At 34.0% G+C, this 22,264-nt stretch overlaps 2 protein-coding genes across 2 annotated transcripts; one reads left to right on the top strand and one right to left on the bottom strand.

Moving 5' to 3' along the window:
• Nucleotides 1-2,947: 2,947 nt before the first annotated feature.
• LOC119690013 (uncharacterized protein K02A2.6-like) lies at nucleotides 2,948-3,370 on the top strand. Its single transcript, XM_038104988.1, has one exon. It carries the CDS (start codon nucleotides 2,948-2,950, stop codon nucleotides 3,368-3,370), a length of 423 nt encoding a protein of 140 aa, XP_037960916.1.
• Nucleotides 3,371-10,560: 7,190 nt separating this feature from the next.
• LOC119689997 (secreted RxLR effector protein 161-like) lies at nucleotides 10,561-11,004 on the bottom strand. Its single transcript, XM_038104967.1, has one exon. The coding sequence runs from the start codon at nucleotides 11,002-11,004 to the stop codon at nucleotides 10,561-10,563; it is 444 nt and encodes a 147-aa protein (XP_037960895.1).
• Between the last annotated feature and the right edge of the window lie 11,260 nt (nucleotides 11,005-22,264).

Below are 22,264 nucleotides of genomic sequence, written 5' to 3'. Positions count from 1 at the left end.
TTGGGTTGCATGCCAGTTGGTAGTGTGCCAAGCACGAGTTATATAGGTAATATGCGGCATGAACATATGAACGGGGGTCATATTGCATATTACCCACCATACGCGCAAAATCCTTATGGAAACGTTAGAGAGATTGTAACTCTTTTGCCTGAGTTCAATCCGTCAAGCGACAAATCTCTTATGCCAAATCAGTTCATAAAACGCATCGATGTGTTACGAACTACATATCGTTGGAACGATCAAACATTAGTATTTGCAGTGCAACAAAAGTTGCAAGGATACGCAACTATTGGGTTGATTCGCAAGAAGTGTTTCTTTCTTGGACGGAATTTGCTACAAAATTTTTGAAAGACTTTGGTTCTACAGAAAACATAGCAGACGTATACATCAAAATGTCCCAAACGAAGAGACAATTTAATGAAAGTTCGCAAGAATATTACTACAAAATGATGTCTATAGGTACTCGTGGAAACGTACCCGAAAATGCAATTGCTCGGTGTATAATTAATGGCATCAATGAGCCACGCTTAAAGCAGAAAATCTCGAATGAATACACTCTCTGTAATGAACTCTTACGTGATAAAAATATTTATACTGTATATAATGATGTTCAGAACTTTAACGAAAAACCAAAACCTAAATACCCGGTAAATACTAATCACGATCTTAGAGACAATTCTAAGATACAAACGCTCCATAATAAGGAAAGCGAGGCGATTAGAAAAGTCAAATGTTTCAATTGCTCTAGAATAGGCCATTATTCAAACAAGTGTCCTGAACCACAACGTAAAGAGCGTTGTTCAATATGCAATCGCACTACGCATAAGGAGACCGATTGTCCTAGTAAGAAAAACAATGCCGAGAATAAACCAATGGTTAACAAAATTGAAAGTACTTGCGAAAAATGAGATGAGCTCGTGACGAAAGTTGTAAAAGTAAATCAAAAACCGACGCGATCATTTATAGATCCTGGTAGTGCATACACTCTAATTCGGGAGACATTTGCAAAAAATTTTAAAAATGAAATATTGTGTTGTTTTGTGACTTTGAGTGGTTTCGCCGATGGAAAATTTATTTGCACCTCTAAAATAAATGCTGTTGTAGAATTTGATAATAACGAATTTATAACCGATTTATTGATCGTGGATGACGGAAAAATACCCGAAAATATTTTGCTGGGTCGTGATGTGTTGTGCCGTGAAGGCAAACGTCTTATCATAGAGGGAGACAAATGTCATATAGAAGATCTGCAAACATCGGTAGAAATACCGTCGGATGCACGCAAACAACTTAAAGATCTACTCTCAACGTACCGTGGCGTTTTTGCAGAAAATATATCTGAACTAGGCAAATATGTTATCAACAAAATGAGTATTAAAGTAAGCACTGACGTACCTATTCGGGCAAAACCATATCGGATAGCATTTGCCAAACGCAAAATCGTTTCGGACATTGTTCTTGATTTGCTTAAAAATGACATCATACGTCCTTCGTCATCACCGTATGCCTCACCCGTGGTTCTGGTAGAAAAGAAAAATGGTGAGCATCGACTCTGCGTAGATTATCGTGGACTAAACAAAACCACTATTAAAAATCCTTTCCCTATGCCAAATATGGAGGAGAAGTTTGCTCAGCTCTCAGGTAACAGATTCTTTACGACACTTGACCTTCGCATGGGCTATCCCCAAATAGAAATTGAAGAGTCCTCAAAGCAATATACAGCTTTCGTTACTACGGATGGTCATTTCGAATACAACAGTGGATAATGGATAAGATTGCGTCATCGATGGGCCGTGGTGAAGTTTTAATTTATCTCGATGATGTTATTATACCCAGTAAAAGTATAGAAGAAGGTATAGAACGGTTAGAAAAATTTCTCTGTTTGTTAAAAGAGAGCAATTTGGCGCTAAGAATGTCCAAATGCAAATTTCTTGAAACGGAACTAATACACCTAGAGCACGTTATTGATCAAAATGGAATAGCACCATGTAATCAAAAAGTAACTGCAATTAAAAATTTTAAACAGCCAACCAACGTAACAGAAGTACGACGCTTCTTGGGTTTGACTGGATTTCTCCGCAAATTTGTTCAGGATTACTCAATCATCTCAAAACCAATCACGATGTTGCTACGAAAATCAGAACAAGAGTTCGTATGGGGTGTTGAGCTGAAAAATGCATTTGACAAACTTATAAATATGCTATGTAGCGGTCCGGTTCTAGCTCTGAACGACAGTAACGCTGAACATGAAGTGCATACCGATGCAAGTAGTGTTGGTCTAGCGGGTGTTTTATTTCAAAAAAACGAAGGTAAACCGTGGAAGCCAGTTTTTTATTATAGTCGCCATTGTACGGAAGCAGAAAGTAGATATCATAGCTACGAACTCGAGGTGTTGGCAGTGGTTGAAACTTTGCAGCGATTCCGAGTTTACCTACTTGGTAAACATTTTCGTTTGGTCACGGATTGCTCTGCAATCGCAACAGTAAAAGCTAATAAGGAGCTAAAGTCTAAAATAGCTCGATGGTGGCTCAAGTTACTTGAATACGATTTCGATACTATCCATCGTCAAGGCAACCGCCTTGCTCACGTAGATGCATTAAGTCGTACTCCCGATCAACCATCAAATGAAGTAGAGCCTGCCGGTTTTATAATGAAGATCACAGCTAATATTGATGATTGGCTTCTCACAATGCAGCTACAAGATAAAGAGCTCTTGGAATTACTTGCTATTTTAAACGGAGATTTAAAGTCCCCACAAGAAAAACAAATTAAAAATGAATACAAATTACAAAATCATCGCTTATATCGACGTACCGCTGAAGGTCTACAATTTGTTATACCAAAAGCTGTAAGATGGAGAGTTGTGCAGTCCTGTCATGATGATACCGGTCACTTTGCGCTTGAAAAGACTATCGAGCGTATTAAACAAAATTTTTAGTTTCCGAAGATGCGAAAATACGTAAAAGATTATTTAGCTGCGTGTGGAGAGTGCTGCTATTTCAACTCACGAGGAGGTAAACGCGGGGGTACTCTGCACTATGATGACGTTGAACCGATACCTTTCCGTTTGATTCACATCGATCACCTTGGACCTTTCATTAAAAGTAAAAGAGGTAATAGCTACGTTTTGGCTATTTCAGATGCTTCCTCGAAATTTCTGGTTGTGAAAGCTGTACGTAATACAAAAACAACTCCTGTAATCGCCGTTTTAAACGAGATGTCCAGCTATTTTGGGTTACCTGCAAAGATTGTTACTGATAGAGGTACATCGTTTACATCCACTCAATTTGAGGAGTATTGTGACACCAATAATATTCAACATGTCAAAACAGCTGTACGAACGCCACGAGCTAACGGACAAGTTGAGTGAGCTAACCAGATAATCCTGTCATATCTGCGAACATCGAACAAAGATCCAAACAATTGGGATCTGAACTTACGGAATTTACAATGGGCAGTGAATTCACAAAAAAACGCAACTTCTGGTTTCAGCCCAAACGAACTAGTGTTCGACTTCCAGCTGCGCGATATCCTCCAAAATCGATTGTTAGCTGCCGCCCATGCCGACGCGGAAAACTCATTATCAACCATTACAATCAACGAGAAACGAAACCTAGCCGTCAAGAATATTGCTGAGGAGCGTGCAAAGTGGAAGCACCGTTTCGACGAAAAGCATGCCGAACCTTTCCTGTACAACGTTGGTGATCTCGTAGTGCTTGAAAACGAACCGTCAGCCACAGGCGAGTCACGAAAATCTTGTAATAAAAAAATTTTTTTCCGAACACATTCGTGTGGAATGTTTATGTTTATGTTTACGTTTATGTTCTTTCCAAACACATTATTATGTCAAACATGACAGTTGTATCGCACCTAAGTTCAGTGTGCTTTTTCTTGAATTAAAATGTAAAAATGTAAATTTTCTGATATACAAAATAAAAGCCGTCTATGACACTTGTAATAAACTCTTTAGTACTTTACTAATTGATAAAAGACTGAATAGTTATATTTCTAATTAATTAATTCAGATTTAAATTATTTTTACCACCTCGTAAATTGATTTGCATATCTTAGTAAGTTCTGTGTTTTTGTTTACACAAATACTTAAAACAGCTGATAGAGACAGCAATTAAAGCTTATAAGCTCAAAAACAAAAATCAAAAAGAAGTGTTGTAACACGTTCAAATCAATTACACAAAATATTACTCCAAAGTGTGATTGTGTAAATTATATTGATAAAATAAAATAATACTTTTTAATTAAATATACAGCTTTTTTATTTTTTTTTTAACGTTTTGATTCATTATAATGCCGGTTGATCGTACTCCAACAACAACTTAATCAAAAGCAAGAAATACAACAACAGCAAGAGCAGCAACATAAAACACAAAAGCGAACTTTACAAAGTCAGCAGCAACAGGAACAAAAATCGAAATTATGTCCAAATTCATTGACTTCTGTACCATCTCTATCACTTCAACCCCGGAGTGTTCAATGTAAAACTCCTAATTCCGGGAAAAATTTCTAACTTCCAAATAAACCAATCAAAGTACAAACAGGAATTGAACGATATACTCAAATAGTTAAGCGAGAACTTAGCCCACAAAAAAACGCAAACAATCGTGACAAAATTCAAAAAGTTAACAACAATTATTACAACAACAGATTTAAAGCACTGAGTGATGAAAGTTTTAAACATAGAAGAAATCGAAGAAAAAATTGTTAAACCACAGCCTATCTATCTAAGAGAAAAAACTCTAGTGATTTAGTTAATTCACTTTCAAATTTAATAGGTAAAAAAAATTTCTTTGTTGTACCTATTACAAAGGGCATAATTAATGAAACCAATGTACAAGTTTCAAGTGAAGATCATTTTCGTAAAGTAATTGCTGAATTAGAGATAAAATCGAAACAATTTTATACGTATCAATTAAAAAGTAGTAAAGGACTAATAGTGGTCATAAAAGGCATAGAGGCAGGAGTTGATATTAAAGAAATTCACGATGCGCTTAAAGAAAAAAACTTCGCAGCAAAAAATATATTTAAAATCTTAAATAGAGACCGTAAACCGCAACCAATGTACAAAGTTGAGCTGTATCCAGACAGAAACAAGTTGAAAAGTGGCGAAGTCCATCCTATTTATTTGCTTCGCTTTCTTTTAAATAGAAAAATTACTATAGAGGAATCACACAAGCGTAATTTTCCAGTACAATGCTTCAACTGTCAGGCATATGGACACACCAAGTCATACTGTAAACTTGCTAAAGTTTGTGTTATTTGTGCCAAAATCCATAGCTCAGATAAATGTCCTGAAAGCAAAGAAAACCCAGCAGTTAGAAAATACTCAAACTGCGGTGATAGCCATACAGCAAACTACAGAGGATGTCCAGTTTTCGCTGCTTTAAGACAAAAATTAAACGTTGCCCAAAGACAGCGCACCCCACAGCTTAATTTGTCAAACTTCACAACATCTCATTTCCCGCCCCTTCCACAGAATACTGGTCCTGCATTGCAACCACCGGCTTCACCAATACAGCAAATGACGTACGCAAATGCCACCAAACAAATCCCACTTCTTACCAATAGCTCCACTGTTGTTCCTGGCTTTGAAGCAATGCTCGCAAGTTTTACCCAAAAAATGGAACACTTCATGGACTTCATGCAAAATATGATGAATTGCTTGATGCAAAGCATGATACAAAACCAAAGTTCAATTGCTGAGTTGGTAAAACCTAAATGAATGCAATCACAATATGCCATTGGAATGCAATCGGCTTAAGCCAACATGTATTGGAAGAAACTAGATTTCTGGTGAGTAACAATATCGATATACTGCTTATATCCGAAACACATTTAACCTTCAAAAACTGTTTTCGAGTTTATGGATATAAGTTTTATGACACTAAACATCCAGATGGTAAAGCATGTGACGGTTCTGGAATACTTGTTAGACACACAATACAACATTATGAAATCCAAAAGCATTGTTTTAAATACCTACAGGCTGCATCAATTTGTGTAATTTCTGGTCTAACTAAAACCGTCGTCTCAGCAATCTATTGTCCACCCAAATTTGCTATTATGGTATGAAACGTGAAGATATTGCTGTTAAATCATCTTATGACTTGTCCTCTGACCATTCTCCGGTTATTTTAACTCTGACAAAATTTAATACTAATTCAAATGAGCAGAATAAGAAAACTCTTATAAATTGGAGGAATTATAGAAATATTATTAATGAGGATATAAGTTATAACTCAAATTTTAGATCACCCAAAGAAATTCATAAAGCAGTTGATCACTTCACCTAGACATTAAATAACGCTGTAATTAAAGGCTCTCAACCAAAAAGGTCAGTCTAGACAAATATAGTATTTCAATCATACATTGATTATCTTATTTCCCGAAAACGACAAGAAAGGCAAGATGGCAAAGTCTTCGATCACCCACCTCAAAACAAAGACTAAATAAAGCTTCAAAAGATCTCAAAAAAGCCCTATCTGATGACAAAAACCGCTCTTTACAAGAATATCTCGAGTCTCTTGGTCCACTTAAAGAAAACAACTATTCTCTGTGGAAGGCAACGAAGAAATTTAAAACGCCATTAAAAGTGACCCACCGCTTAGAAAACCGGATGGTTCTTGGGCTCGCTATGACGAAAAAAAGGGTTGTATTTTAGCAGAACACCTAGAGGGCGTCTTTCAGCTAAACCCACAATTATCAGATTTCCAACCTAACGTCGAATCTCCTTCTATTGTAAAAACTCCCCTTACGTTGTGTTTGGATAACGTCAAGGAAACTATCCGAACATTTGCAAATCCCAAAAAGGCACCTGGATACGATAAAATTACCGGTAAAATGATACAATAATTGTCTAATTCAGGAATAACTTTTTTAACGGTGATATTTAACAGCATCCTCGCTTTTGGCTACTACCCGAAGCAATGGAAAGTTTCTGAAATAAATATGATTCCAAAAGCAGGAAAGGACCTAACTTTGGCATCATCATATAGACCAATTAGTCTTTTGCCCCAGTTATCCAAAATCTTTGAGAAAATGCTGCTGTCATATGTTATATTATGCCAATAATAAATCAAAACAATGTGATCCCAAACCATCAATTTGGATTTCGAACAGGACATCGCACTATTGAGCACTATTGAGAATTGCTGAAGAAATACATACTGCCTTTCAGCACAAACAATTCTGTTCCGCCGTTTTCTTGGACGTAGCCCAAGCTTTTGATAAGGTTTGGCACGAAGGTTTTATGTATAAAATAAAACATTATCTTCCTGAAAATATGCATAAGTTATTCAGGCCTATTCTGAATCGCAAGGGAATGGGAGTTTGTTCCCTGTTCCCAATTCCCCTATTCTGAATAAATTTGGTATGTTCCCTGTTCCCAATTCCCCTATTCTGAATCGCATGCGAATGGGAGTTTTTTCCTAATTTTGCACAAATTCTATCCCTACCAAATTGTTGGGGACACAAGTTAAAAAAGTATTAAAAATGGTTTAATTTAATATAAAAGTAACTGAAAATGATCAGATTTTTGAATATATTTTAATAAAATTATTATTATAATAAAATTATTACAATAAATTTAATATTTTCAAAGTTTTATTTTTTGATTAGTTTTCCGAATATATTTTAATAAATTTAATATAACAAAATTTTCATTTAATATATTTTATTAAAATTATTATTTTAATAAAAGTATAACAAATTTGAAATATTTAAATTTTTATTTATTTATTTTATTCACACGGGTTTTTTCCACTAATTAAAGTGTTAACTATTGTTTTTAAAACAATAGAAAAATGAAAGGAAACCAAATTCTGAAATAAATGGATTCCTAGAATAAGTTAAAATAAACTGCATTATGTACAGGTAAAACATTGCTTCTTTTTTATTGTAAGATCTGCACAGGTATAAACTATTATTAGTTCATTAATTGAAGCATGAAGGACATTTCTATCCTAATTATATAAAAAAAGTAAATTATAATTTACGCAAATTTTATATAAAAGCAGTGAATGTTTGAAAATAAAGACATTGAAGAATTGATATCATAACGTAAGGTTTTTTTTTAATTAGTTAAAAATTTAGAAAAGAGTTAAATTTAACATTTAAGTAACCAATAATAATAAATTTTTCGAATATATTTTAATGTGATATTTAATGTCTGATAAGCTCCTTCAGCAAAGAAACGCAAACAAGCGCTCAATTTCACAATTGGAGCAACTGCAAACTGCTTCTTTGCTGGTTGTAGTTCCTCCGTAAGTTCCTCTAACAGGTAAATAAACGCTGGTTTATTTACTCTGTAATATTTTTGAAATCTATAATGAAAAAAAAGTTTATTTTAAAACCAAATTAAATTTACATTTGTACTTACAAGAAATTAGACAGCTCAAGTGGATTTGCTGCGTCTCTCAAGTTTCTCCGATTGATCCTCTGTTTCAAAATTTCTCGCTCATGTTCTTGAGCCAAATCCTCCGCTAATATTCGTAATGCAATTGAATGCATTTTTAAAGTTTTTAACAATTTTTTATATAAATAAACATCAACAACTGCACAATTCTTTTTATAAGTTTATTTTTCTCATTAAAATAAAAGTTTTTCATTAATCACTTATTCACTTAATCACTTATTTATATTTATTTTTAATAATTTGTGCAGCAAACAAATAATGCGATTTTAACATTTAAATCAACATATGATACGCAACTGTTTTTTTTGTTTTGCTCATTTTCTCACTTTTCGTCATTAAAAAGTGGCATGGTTGCCAAAATTTAACAAAACAAATTTGAAATTGTTGTTGTTCACGAAACTGCTGTCTCCCTAGCGATTCAGAATAAGGGAGCTGTGTGTTCGGGAACAGCGTGGGAATAGGGAGTTTTTTCGCTGGGAGTATTCAGAATAGGCCTGATTGTATTCATATATATCTTCTAGAAAATTTAGATTGAAATACAATACTTTTATTTCAAGAGAAATCGACATAATGGCTGGTATTCCTCAAGAAAGCGTATTGGGGCCGTTTCTGTATATAATCTGTTTATATTTACATTTAATTAATATTATTTTATATTTTTGTTTTTGTTATGATATTTGGTTACATGTGTTTACATATTATTTGGGCCAACACTGCGACCAGTCATTGACCAACGAAAAGTGCAATTTTGCATTATCAGCTTTTCTTGTTGGTCAATGCACTGAAGAAAGTGTGTAATATGTTGGTCTTTAATTATGTCAGCATAGCTTAGGCAAAATTATTTATTTGTGAATTATGCATTAATATTTATTGTTAATTAATGCATAATTTAATAGCTTTTTTATGAAATAATTTTGTATAAATAGAAGAAATAATTCAAATAAAGTTCAGAAAAATACAGAAAAATCAATACGGCTCAATTATTGATATCATATCTCTATTCTCTCATCTCGATTAGTTTGGGTTTCAAGTGCTCAAATTAATCAACACAAAAAATACAAGTAGTTTGGGTTACAAGTGCTCAAACTACTCTACGCACAAAATTAGGCTACCAAGCTAGCACAGATTAAGGATCTGGGTTAGCACCAAGTAGCGTACATAATCTACACATCTGATCTCCCACTACTCTCAAATCACATACTAACTACTTTCGCGGATGACACTGCAATTCTTAGTTCTAACAGTGACCACATAAGGGCGTCCCAAAGTCTCTCGACTCACTTAAGTCTATTGGAGAAGTGGCTAGCAAAATGGCGCATAAAAGTTGACGAAACGAAAAGTGTGTATGTCACGTTTACTCTGCGAAAAGAACATGCCCCCCTGTTAAGCTGAATAACATCATTATACCCCAGTCACATGATGTAAAATATCTTGGCATTCATCTTAATAGAAGGCTGACTTGGAGTTAGCACATTGAAAGCAAAAAATCTTAAATTAAATTGAAATCACAGCAGCTCCATTGGCTTATTAATAAAAACTCTAAACTAACTCTGAAAAATAAAGTCCTGGTATACAATTCAATCTTAAAACCTATCTGGTCCTATGGTATAGAACTCTGCAGTACAGCATGTGCTTCTAATATCGAAAAAAAACAGAGAGTTCAAAACAAATTACTTGGACAAATAACCGATGCTCCTTGGTATCTCAAAAATGTACATATCCATAACGACACATACATATCCATATCCAACTGTTGCAGACGTCATTAGAACATGCGGCTAAAAATATAAAATGAAACTTCACCAACATAGTAATCCAAAGACTCAACAGCTGCTTTCTGATACCACAATATCTGGACTTAAGCAAAAAAGCTTCATACCACCTTAACGTAATTTTATCAAAAATGTTGCTATAAATTTTGATAATAATAATCCATTTCATTTTATTATAAATTTTAAATTCCTTTTTTGCACCTGCTAATTGCATTATGTTTAGTTTTTAAAATTTGATTACATAATTGTCAATTTCTAATCAGAAAGATACAATTTAAAATAAAATAATATACAAAAAAAAAAAAATTTCTCGCAATAGACTTCTGATGAAACACACCTCTTTGACTCGCAAACACATAGCTATATATTCTGCCTCCATGGTGCTAATGGTGCTACCACACTTTGTTTTCTTGATTCCCATGCGATGAGGTTTTCATCTATTAGAACTGCAAACCCACTATAGGAACGACGATCAGTACTATCTGCAGCCCAATCGGCATCTGAAAAACAAACTAATCCCTGACTATTAGGTTTATAAGTTAACATACCCTTAGGATTTGCTCGCAGATATCTGAATACTCGTTTTGCTGCTATAAAGTGCTCTTGGTGGGGATGTGTACTGAACTGCGCCAATTTAGACACTGCATGAGCAATATCTGGTCTTGACACTACGGCCACATAATTCAAGTTCTCAATTAGTGATTGATATTTTTTAATATCTCCACCTATGCAGTTTTCAATACAGCATTTTTCCAACACTGTACCTTTAGCAAATGGGGTTTGCACTCCTTTGCAATCATGCATATTATTCGCTTTAAAAAGTTCCATCGTAAAATAATTCTGATGTATTCTGATTTCGCCTAACTGTCCTTCTCTTGTGATTTCCATTATCAAATAATTTTTAATAGGACCTCGATCTTCTATTTCAACACAATGTTGTAGCTACTGGAATGTTTTCTGCATTATTTTTTCACATGAACTAGCGAGAATAATATCATCAACATATATAGATATTAAAGATATTTGTGATTCCCCAATCATTCTGTAGATACAATTATCTGTTTTGCAACGTTCAAACCCAATAGAAGTCAAAATTGAATTAATCGTTTCATTCCAATTTTTACCAGATTGTTTCAGTCCATAAATAGCTTTATTTAATTTACATAACTGATGTGGAGATTTTTCATTTATAAATCCATCAGATTTCTTCATATAGACATCTTCTGCTAAATCTCCATTCAAGTAAGCTGGTACTACATCGAAATGTTTTATAAATAGTTTGTACTGTACCGCAAGAGCTAATATTAAAAGAAAAGAAGAATGCCCCTGCAACCGGCGCAAAAGTATCTGTGTAGTCTAACCCAAACTTCTGTGTGCATTCTTGTGCCACTAAGCGAGCCTTATATTTTTTTCCGGTTCCATCAGGATTATATTTGATTGTGAAAACCCATCTTGAACCTACCATATTACTGCCCATGGGACGGTCTACTAAGGTCCAAGTGTTATTCTTAGTGAGTGCGTTGTATTCCATTTGCATCGCAGCTTTCCATTTCATGTGATCATCTGAATGTACTGCCTCTTGCAAAGATTTTGTAACTTCACATACTATATTAATGACGTCCGTTGTTTCATCGGCACTCACCTCTTTGGTGTTTTGTAAGTTTTGAATTCTATGTGCTTTAGGTCTTAATCTTTTCGAATTCCAAATTAGTTCTCCAGCTTTATTACTTAGCACAGACCCTTCATTGTTGCTTTCTGAATCGTCACTGTCTGCACTTTCAAACACGTTGTTTTCATATTCGATGTCTTTAAATTTATTCTCACGATCTTCCTTTACATTTTCACGTTCAGCGACCAATTGATCACATTTTTTATTTTTTTTTAACCATTCTGTCCAGTAATTCGAACAATTCTTCATTGTCACTGTTTTCTTCGTTAAAGACGGCTTTTGATTTTTGGTTTTCAAAAAATATTACATCCCGAGCAATTACTAATTTCCGATTTTTAGGATTATATAATCTATATCCTTTTGAATTTGACGCGTAACCGACGAATATCATTTCTTCACCTTTAGATTCGAGCTTAGACTCACTCTGACGTTTATTTAGTACGATAGCTTTGCAACCGAAAATTTTTAAATATTTTACACTTGGTTTTTTGTGGAACCAACATTCGTACGGAGTTTTATTATTTAATACTTCTGTCACAAATTATTTTATGTTAAATAATGTAATATGTAATGCGATCGCACACGGAAGAACCACCGCAATGCAAGTAGAATATTTGGTCATAGCAAGTATGCAATTGCTATTTGACACTTTTTTTTCTGTGCTACTATTCTGCACATGTCGATAAGACACACTTGAATGTGTCATAATATTTTCTAAGCATGGATGTGGGTCAACCTTTTTAGTGCCGACGCAATTAAAATTATTAGGAAAATTGTTAATAAAATGCAGATTTGAAATTGAGCTCAAGCAGCTTACACAAAATCTCATTTTTTATTTTTGTCTCGGCATTCTCGTAAAGAATTCTGATCCTAAAGCAATCCAGGAATTAAATTTTAAATAATATAATAAAAGAAAAAAACATTTTTATTATATAATCATTATATGGCAATCCTGCCATTATAAAATAATAATAATAATATATATATCAATAAACATATTTTTCTCAAATTTTTTTGGTTCTTTTAAAATTCGCAGTAAACCCTATCGCCAGTATCTTGATCGCTCCTTCTTATTTCCTCTTCTAATAATCTCGCCTTTAAATTATCCAAGTCCGATAATTTATCTCTGCTTTCTATTGCAACTGCAAAGTTTTCCATATTGCTTGGGAGACTGGGAAATAGTAATTCCTTTTCAAGATGAACACCTATCGCTATTAATAAATCCGCAATATTACAAAATTCATTTAACTGCGGTAAATATTTTTCCGAGCTGCTGAAATTAAATTTGATTAGTTTTTTTAATAAAGAGACTTTTCTTGCGGGTCCACTCGCATTATACATGTTTCGTAAGGCATTCCATGCCTCAAATGCCGTTTTACAGTTTTTTATGTGTAACAGTTCTGAACTTTGTTTGCTTAAATTTATATAAGCAAGAGCTTTAGCGTCATTTCTTTCCCAGTCTTTCATACTCTTATCTTTTGGTGTACTTGTTACATCCCATAAATCCTGCGTTATTAATAAGCTCCTAATTTGAATGGACCATGGATCATAATTGTCCCCTTTAAGCTTCTCTACAGCCATGTGATTCATTATTGATTTTAAGTTTATCAATTCACTTTACCAATCACCTCTCTAATACTGTCGATAAACAACTTTAGGTTTTATATTTTCCTTTTTAATAATTTTAATTTCGAACACGTTGACTGGGCCCATAACCTCTGTTAGCGCAGGTGAAACCAAAAACACGTCTTACCTACACTAAGCTTTATTAGAGAACAAGTAAAAATACAAAAAGTAAGAATACAAAGAGTAAGAAATAAGTTAAACATAAAATGATGGGTTGCAATGTAAATAATGCAAAGTTTCATTCCTTAACAAAAATAATATGCAAAATGTAGCTAAACAAGACAGGATTTAGATAGATAGGAATAGATAGGAATTCAGACAGGAATAGATAGATACATTCTTGTTACAAAGCGGAAACGCAGCCCCATGACAAAACCAACTAGTCAAGTAGCTAAACAAACAAAATTAGTTGAAAACCGCGCCTCCTCAAATAAAAATAGATTTGAAATTTTATCAACTGATGAAAGCTAGAATACTGGAAATAATACCAAAAAATATAAACCACTTCCAATCTACTTAAGGGAAAAAATTCGAATGAGTTCTTAAAGAAGATGACATCCATTATAGGCGATAAACATTTCTACGTAATTTCACTCTTGAAAGGAAATTTCCATGAAATAAAAATCCAAATAAATGAAGAATTTAACTATAGAAAAATTATAAACTTCCTTGATGCCAATAACAAAAGCTACTACACCTATCAGTAAAAATAAGCAAAAGTTTAAGTATGGTAATTAAAGGTATAGAACATTTTGTACCGAAATCCGATATAAAGCAACCTCGGCAGAAGCCCGATTCGAAACAAAGTCCATCTTTAATATTAAAAATAAAAATTAAATACCTCAACCAATATTTAAAGTAGAACTTGAGCCAAACGCAAAAAAACTAGCTAAAGGAGAAGTGCATCAAATTTACAATCTTCGTTATCTTTTACATCGAAGGATAACAGTAGAAGAACTCTTCAAAAGGAAAGATCCAATACAATGTACTAACTGTAAAGAATTTGGTTATACTAGAACCTATTGCACCTTACCCAGTGTATGTGTAATATGTGAAGATCTACACAAATCCTCCACATGCCCAAAACCTAAGGAAGGTGCAAATGCAAAAAAATGCAGCAATTGTGGCAAAAACCGTACAGAAAATTATTCTGTCCCTCATGTACATTTAATATGGAATTATTGAGGTTTTCTGTTATTTTCGGATTGAATTTCATTCTGAATGATTTTATCTAGTTAGTAGTAGATTTCCTGGCGTCGCGAAAGCTTAGTCCAGTACTTGCCGATAGCTGTGGTGGTGTTCCTACGGTTGCTTCTTTCGGTGCAACCTTCAAGCCCACAGTTCCTTGACTTCCTTTTCGTAACGGAGATTCCGTTTAAAATTCAGTTAACAAAGAGCTAGTTTTGTTCCAAGCTTCTTTGCTCTCAGTTTTTCTGCTTTACGTTTGGAAAGAGTACCTGGCAATCGATATTGGACTCCACCCGATTTGCCAGTTGAGTTGCCGTGTATATTTCTGCTAGATTTTTTATATTATTCAGTTTTTGTTCTATAAAGATACCACGAGTGTGGGGAAAAGAGGTCCGCCGTGTCATAGACCCCGATAACACGACAAGCCCACAGTTACTCACTTAGCCGGGCAAGTATCAGTGAGGTGCGACGCTAAAATACAGTCTGTTAACCCCGACTGCAAATAAGTCCGTAATTCCGGGCTCTGCGCAATTCAGGATTGGGGGCGGCTGGAAGTGGGGAAGGTTATGGTGAGGATATTGGAATGATTACGAATGGGAATATTTAGGGATGAGAGGGGTGCAGGTTTGGCTCGCATAAGCTGCTAAAAGCGTTACCAGGGATCACAACGTGGAGGCACTCCTTTTGAAGGGGGTCAGTACTCAGGATTAGTCTCACCTGCGAGTCCGTCTAGTGAAATACTAGGATCGCCAAAATTACAATTAAAAATTGTAAAATATTTTAAAGAAAAGAAACATAATTTATTTCTAAAGTTCAAATTTGCAAAAAGAGAATTACAGTATAATTCGCTTAACTGCATCGATAAGATAGTTGGCTTAAATTATATTTTTTCTGCATTTATGGCTTCATTTGTATGAAAATAATTATGTTTGCTGCATCCAAGTTAGCTGCCTGTTGCACTTAAGCGCCTCGTATCGGCAGAATTTAATTTTAGGAAACGAATTTGCAAACAAAAAATTTATGGGTTTATCAATAAAAAATACTTTTTTCTATTTGATGAATATGGCAATGCATGCATTCTTTTATTTCTGCGCATGGCCGTTTTTATTTTGCTTTGACGTGTCTTTCTATAAATCATTACTATAAAATGGGTAAAATAATGCGTTTGGTTGGCTTAACAATAAAAGAAAAACTTCAAATTATTGCGGATGTTAATGATAAAGTTGATAAAAATGTTCTATGCACTAAATATAGTTGTGACAGCTCAACAATCAATCGCATAATTAAAAACTAAGTCGAAATTCAAAAGTCTGCCTCATCGTCCCAGTTAAAGCGTAAGCGCCAACGAAAAGGTGCACACGATTTGGTAGAGGAGGCATTGTATAAATTGTTTCAACAACAAGAATCAATAAGCGTAATACTGGATCGGCATGTACTTTTGGCGAAGGCAAAGGAGTTTTGCGTAAAGTTTGGCGACGCCTTTGAGCCTGATGCAAATATTTTATGGCGCTGGCGTTATCGGCACAACATTAAACATGGTAAAATTTATAGCGAATCTGCATCAAATGATTCCGTAGCAGCAATTGAATATGTTCGTGACGTATTACCCGTCATAATTAAAGACTACGATCCAGCCAATAATTTTAACGCAGACGAAACTGGCTTATTTTATAAAGCCATGCCTAATGCGACCTTTTATACTGGGCAAAAATCTCAGAAGGCAAGGCTTACACTATTGTTTATATGCAATGCAGTTGGGACCTACAAAAAGGCCTTCATAATAGGCAGATCAAAAGCGCCAGGTTGCTTTAAGAATGCTCATGTGCCACTGCCATATTATGCTAACAAAAAAGCATGGATTAGTAGTATGCTCTGGAAAGAAATAGCCCACGAACTAGATGCAGATATGAAAAAGCAAAAAAGGAAGATTTTGTTGTTTATTGACAATGCTACAATATTTTAGAAGGATGTGATAACATTAAATTCAGCTTTTTACCACCAAATACAACGGCTTCAGTTCCACTGCTAGATCAAGGCATTATACACTGCTTCAAATTGGAGTATAGACGCATATTGGTAAAACAACAACTAATTGCTGTAAATTCTGGAATATCAACAACTGAATTGTAGGATGTTCTACATTTTGTAAACGATGGATAGAAGAACGTAACGCAATTATCTATTCGCAATTGTTTTAAAAAGGTAAACAATGTATATAATCAGTATTGCTGTTAACTAATAAATACATTTCCTATAAAGCCTGGATTTAATCTGTACTTCAATGGCGAAGGAACTACTGATGACAACGAGGAAGAGTCCGATGAGATAGAATATGGACAACGTATTGATTGGAATGAATATGCAGCAATAGATAAAGATATAGCTTGTCATGGTAAGTTAACGGATGAGGAAATTGTGCAATTACTGATTCCCAATGATAAAGAAAACGGCAGCAATAGAGAGCTTGACAGTGATGACGATGCCGACGATGAACCCGAACGCAATACTCTGAAGGAAGGTTTTTTCGCCATTAAGGTGCTGAAGCGTCTTTGCATATAAAATAATTGCGAAGAGTTTTTGCCAAACCTTACATCTTTGGAGGATAGATTTTTTAATTTATCTATAAAAGCGGCTCTAGTGCAAACAAAAATTACAACTTTCTTTAAAAAGAACTAATGGTACTTATTAACCGTATACACAATGTCCAAATAAATAAAAAATATATTAATATGTATGAAATAAATACATATATTGTATAAAAACCGTAAAATTTTATTCTTTTATATTGTAATGTTTAATAAAAGTCAGGGCGTATTAAAAATAATTTTGGTTGCGATGAAATGCGCACTATTTTAGGCAGACTATTAAAATTACGTTAGCTGCCTTTTTAAGATATCTGCCTCCAAAATCGCTGCAAACAACTCCAGGCAGTTAAGCGAATTATACTGTATTAAATACTCAATATACACAAAGTTTAAATTGAATCTTATATTATAAAAATTTAATTTTGTAACTACGAGAATTTTTAAATTTTAACATACATTATTTAAATAAATTACAATTATAAATTATATAAAATTTCAATGAAAAGAAACATATAATTTAATTCTAAAGTTTGAATTTACGAAAAGTGAATTGTTAGATATTCAATATACACGAAGTTTTACATTAAAGTTTTACATTGAATTTAATCTTATATCAAAGAATCTATAGTACAAAGAAGTGTCACGCTCATACAAACGAAATACCCACTTTATTTTGCTGGTGGTTTTATAATAAATCCACCCAACCTCATGCAACAATGTTCGATCGAGTCACAACTGGTATGATGTTCAGTTCAAACCTATATGTGAGTCAAGTGAGGCTGACAAAAGCCCGAGTGCATACGTATTCAATCATACATGCAACCATCTGTACTACATTATACGCATGTTTGTATGTTTGTTCGCTGTAAAATGTTCAAGCGATCAAACAGCATTTCAGTGACGAAATCAAAATTGTGCACATTTGATAAGTTTTTGAATTTAATAGTATAAAACAAAAACAAAATTACCTGTTTGCTATTGGTATGAATTGTAGTGTTAAAACACATTACAAATTTATTTATGTCTCAAATCTGATTTTTTCCATTCTATGAAGCTTTATTCTTAAATGGTGCCCATGCGCAATGTTTCCGAATCAATATCGCAATCACCAATTTTAACGTTTCAATCCGGTGTAAATAGCATTCATGCGTTTCCTCAAACCAGGAAGCATTATTAGTGGTTTTAGTGACTTCACAACACACATTTTTTCATTATAATTTTTCTTATATTTCTAATATTTTTATTTTCTTTATAAATCTTAAAAATTGTAACAGACTTCAGAAAACACGTCTTATTTAAAATAATATTTTTTAAAATAATTACAAAAAGTCACCAAAAATTCAAACTATTAAGATGTAGCTGTTTTGAGGTAAAATATGTATATGCACAAATGTGCAATAAAAACATACATATTTATATACTGCAGACTTAATGTCTTCAATATTTGTACATACAAGTTGTTTGAAGTCGAATCGCGGAGCGTTTTTAAAATAAAACACGTTACCCTTTCGATTGAGAAGTATATCTGATCTTTATTAAAATTTGCTAGTGCGCTGCATTTACAAATTAATTTTATTATTTTACAGAATTTATAATTTTTATTTATTGTTTTAATATAATAGCAATGTCAGCTGACCTTACAAATTATTTGTGCTTATTTTATAATTTAATTTATTGTTAATGATTAAGTACAATAACAATGCCAACACACGCTTGCTTTGGGTTCTTTGTTAAAAACGGAGCGTGCATACTGGTCACAAGTGGTAAATTTCTCGGATGATGAACATCTTTTGAATCATCGTTGTCTTTTTCGAATCATCGTAAGTAGTAACTTCTATAATAAATACTGAGTTCTCCGATGCAAGAAGAAAGTTTTTGGCAATGAAATTTTTGAAGTCTAACTGAGGCATCGGTTTTGTGTTGGTAGAAGCAGCGACAAAGCAATTTAGTTTCCAAGCGTTTACTACAGCGCTATATAAACCCTGTACCTATAATGGCCACCATCCCTTTTTGCTTTAATTCCCGATACGATAGTTAGCATCTCCATTGTTATGTAAGTCGACGCCGCCCATGTGTCGGTTGTAGCTGTTGATAACTTGATGCTGCGGACACCAACCTTTTATTCTCTCTGCTATAGTATTGCACATTTACTATGGACTTAACGGAATCATACAGTATATTGCAATGGATACTCAAAATGGCTCAATAATTCCTTTACAACAAATGCACCAATTCCCAATTGTTTTTTGTATTTATCAGTTGCACTGGAGTATGGCAGAAACTGGAAGATATACCCACTATCCAAAGAAAGGGTTCATAGCTTATAACCGAAACTCATTGGTTTTATAAGTTCCAATGTGAATAGTTGCGACTCAGGTATTTCTACAAGACCACCATAATCTTGTGCATTTGATTCGTATACAACTTCAATAGTATCAAAATACCATCTCACAATTACACTCGCGGAATTCAAAAAAGCAAAAAAGGGAACAAAATTTTAAAGTCGCATGTAATGTTTGTTGATATTTCATCATCGTCAATGATTTCATTGTCCGATTCACCAGCATCATTATCAGGTGGCAAACATTATTATTCAATAGGTAGCGGACTGTCACTTGGTACTAATGAGTCATCTTCGCTCCAATTGTCAATAATATGCAATAGTTCCTGATTTGTTAGATATCTAAGGCACGACATTATTATTTTATTTACAGTAAAAAATTGACGACAGAACTTTCAGCAAGAACAAATGTAAGCCCTATATAAAACAATCTATTCTATAATGCATAACAAAAAACACAAGTTTAAGTAGATCAGAAGAGTATGATATTTATTAGAGAGATTGATCTCATTTTATTTCATTACCTAACGACAAACATTTATATGGCATTGTTTCGTTATTATATTGTTATAGGACCCAGCGTGTGGTTCACCATACGCCTTTTTTCGCCGGCGTCTGGTGGCACGTAACTGTTACTAAGGCGCCGGCAAAAATTACGAAAATTATATTTGAACTTTTGTGAACACATGTTATAACAAATATATTAGTTCTTATTTCTGTTTATTTTAATTTTCATTTGATTAAAAAAAACATTTTTTTGGGCTCCTTTTATTTATTGAAAACTGTTCGAAATTTGTATTTTTAAATTATTAAGATATCAAACTAAATAACAAAAATAAAAAACATGGAATTAATTACATTTATATATTTTTAAATAATTTTGAAAGTTAGCCGTGTGGTGTACCACATGGAGGTACGAAATGGCTTAAATTAAAATTAGTAAGTGTAGCTTTATACTAAGTATATTTCTTACAAATTTTAATCGAGGTTTATGCTGAATAAAATTCGTGTTCAGTCCCACTGATCGCAAGCATTTTTATTTATATTTGCCTTTTACTGTTATTAAATACATTGTTTCTTTATGTACAGAAGTCTCAATGGGATAAAATTATATTATTATTAACTTTTAGCACCATATTCCATGCAACAACGTTTATTTTCAATAATCAGTTAATTGTAATTTGTTTTTAACTTAATTTGTTTATAACTTACCGTTTATTTTAAATAACCAGTTAATTGCTATTTTTTTATAAATTAATTGTTTCAATAAATTTTAATGCGCACGCACTTTTAGATATTTTAAAGCGCATACATGCGGGTGAGACCAGCGATACACTTTGTGACTAGGGTCACGAAAGCCGTGGTTAAAAAGAGGAATGGTTTGGATATTACGGTCGCACTCATCGAAATAGTGGAAACGGTATTGGAGAGTTTTAAAGCGCAAGGCTTAAATGAAGTCTTCAGGATGAGTCTTAGGGATGAAGACGTCAGGGGGAGCCGGGTCAGGTACATACGGGTGAGTTTCAAAGAGTACTCGTCAACACGAGTGATCTTGGCATTGTTATAGAGAACAAAGAATCCCGAAGAAGTTTCCGCTCAAAAAGGCGGATTTTTTCCATTTAGGCGGAAGAAATTGCAGACCAAATGGAGAATACGTAGGCGAGTAGGGGGCGAATAAGTTGTTTATAGCAGAGCAGCTTAACTTTGCAGATAAGCTAATTGTGCCTTCGAAGAGCATTTTTGCGTTGAATGTGCCTACACCGGGCGTTACGGATGGCGTAATCAACTTGTGGGATAAAATTATGTTGTGAAGAAAGGACAATGCCAAGATATTTCAGGTTAGGAACAAGCTGAATGGAGAACGGTAGAGTCGTGGCTTATTGTTAGAGGTAACAAAGCCTCTGGGGGCGATCACGCTACTGGTCTAGAAAGGCTATAGCAAAGATCTTGTAGGGGTTGAGCATAATTTCCCACCTGTTGTAGTATCAAGCTCATTAGAAATGCGGCTGAGATTGGACGACTTGTTAAAGACAAGGTAGTCGTCAGCGAAGCAGATTTTCTTGGCAAGGGCCTCCGAGAACCGAATCATGGGGACACCGGCGTCAAGGGAGAAGTCGCGGGATAAAGAGGAAGCACCTCGGACTTGAAAGGTCCTATGAGAAACGAATTTATGAACTGTAACGACCTTTTCTGGCCCTTTCTATAGCTGGGGTATACTCAGCGAGTATACCAGGGTTCGTTATAAGAAATTTATTAAAATAAAAAAAATAAATAGCCACTTCTGGTTGTAGCAACGTTTATTGTGCAAAAAAAAATACAATGGAAAAAATGTTGTAAAAAAAATGTTGTACCAATGATGTAAATGGTGTCGAATGTTGTGAAAACGTTGTATGATGTTGTAAATGTTGTAAATAAATGTTGAACCAATGTTGTAAATGTTGTAAAGAAAATGTTGTAACAATGTTGTAAATATGTTGTATGGAAAGAGGTGCGCAGGTTGCTGTAATAGGAGAAACTTCAAATAGCCTTTAAAACCCTAATTAACAATTTAAATTAGTACCCTTGTCAGCTATTGTAAGACAAGGATCCTTTCCTGCTGTTACGCCTGGCCACGTTCGTCAGCAATTGCCAAACGCTCGTAGGCCCACATGCCTT

Source organism: Teleopsis dalmanni, chromosome 1 (assembly GCF_002237135.1).
Source record: "Teleopsis dalmanni isolate 2A chromosome 1, ASM223713v2, whole genome shotgun sequence".
NCBI lineage: Eukaryota > Metazoa > Arthropoda > Insecta > Diptera > Diopsidae > Teleopsis > Teleopsis dalmanni.
Note: the sequence above shows the minus strand (reverse complement) of the source record. Positions and strands in the feature narration are given on the sequence as shown.

What these genes read in the sequence shown, in the direction of transcription:
- LOC119689997 (XM_038104967.1), bottom strand. Translation starts at nt 11,004, where the DNA reads ATGCATGATTGCAAAGGAGTGCAAACCCCATTTGCTAAAGGTACAGTG.
- LOC119690013 (XM_038104988.1), top strand. Translation starts at nt 2,948, where the DNA reads ATGCGAAAATACGTAAAAGATTATTTAGCTGCGTGTGGAGAGTGCTGC.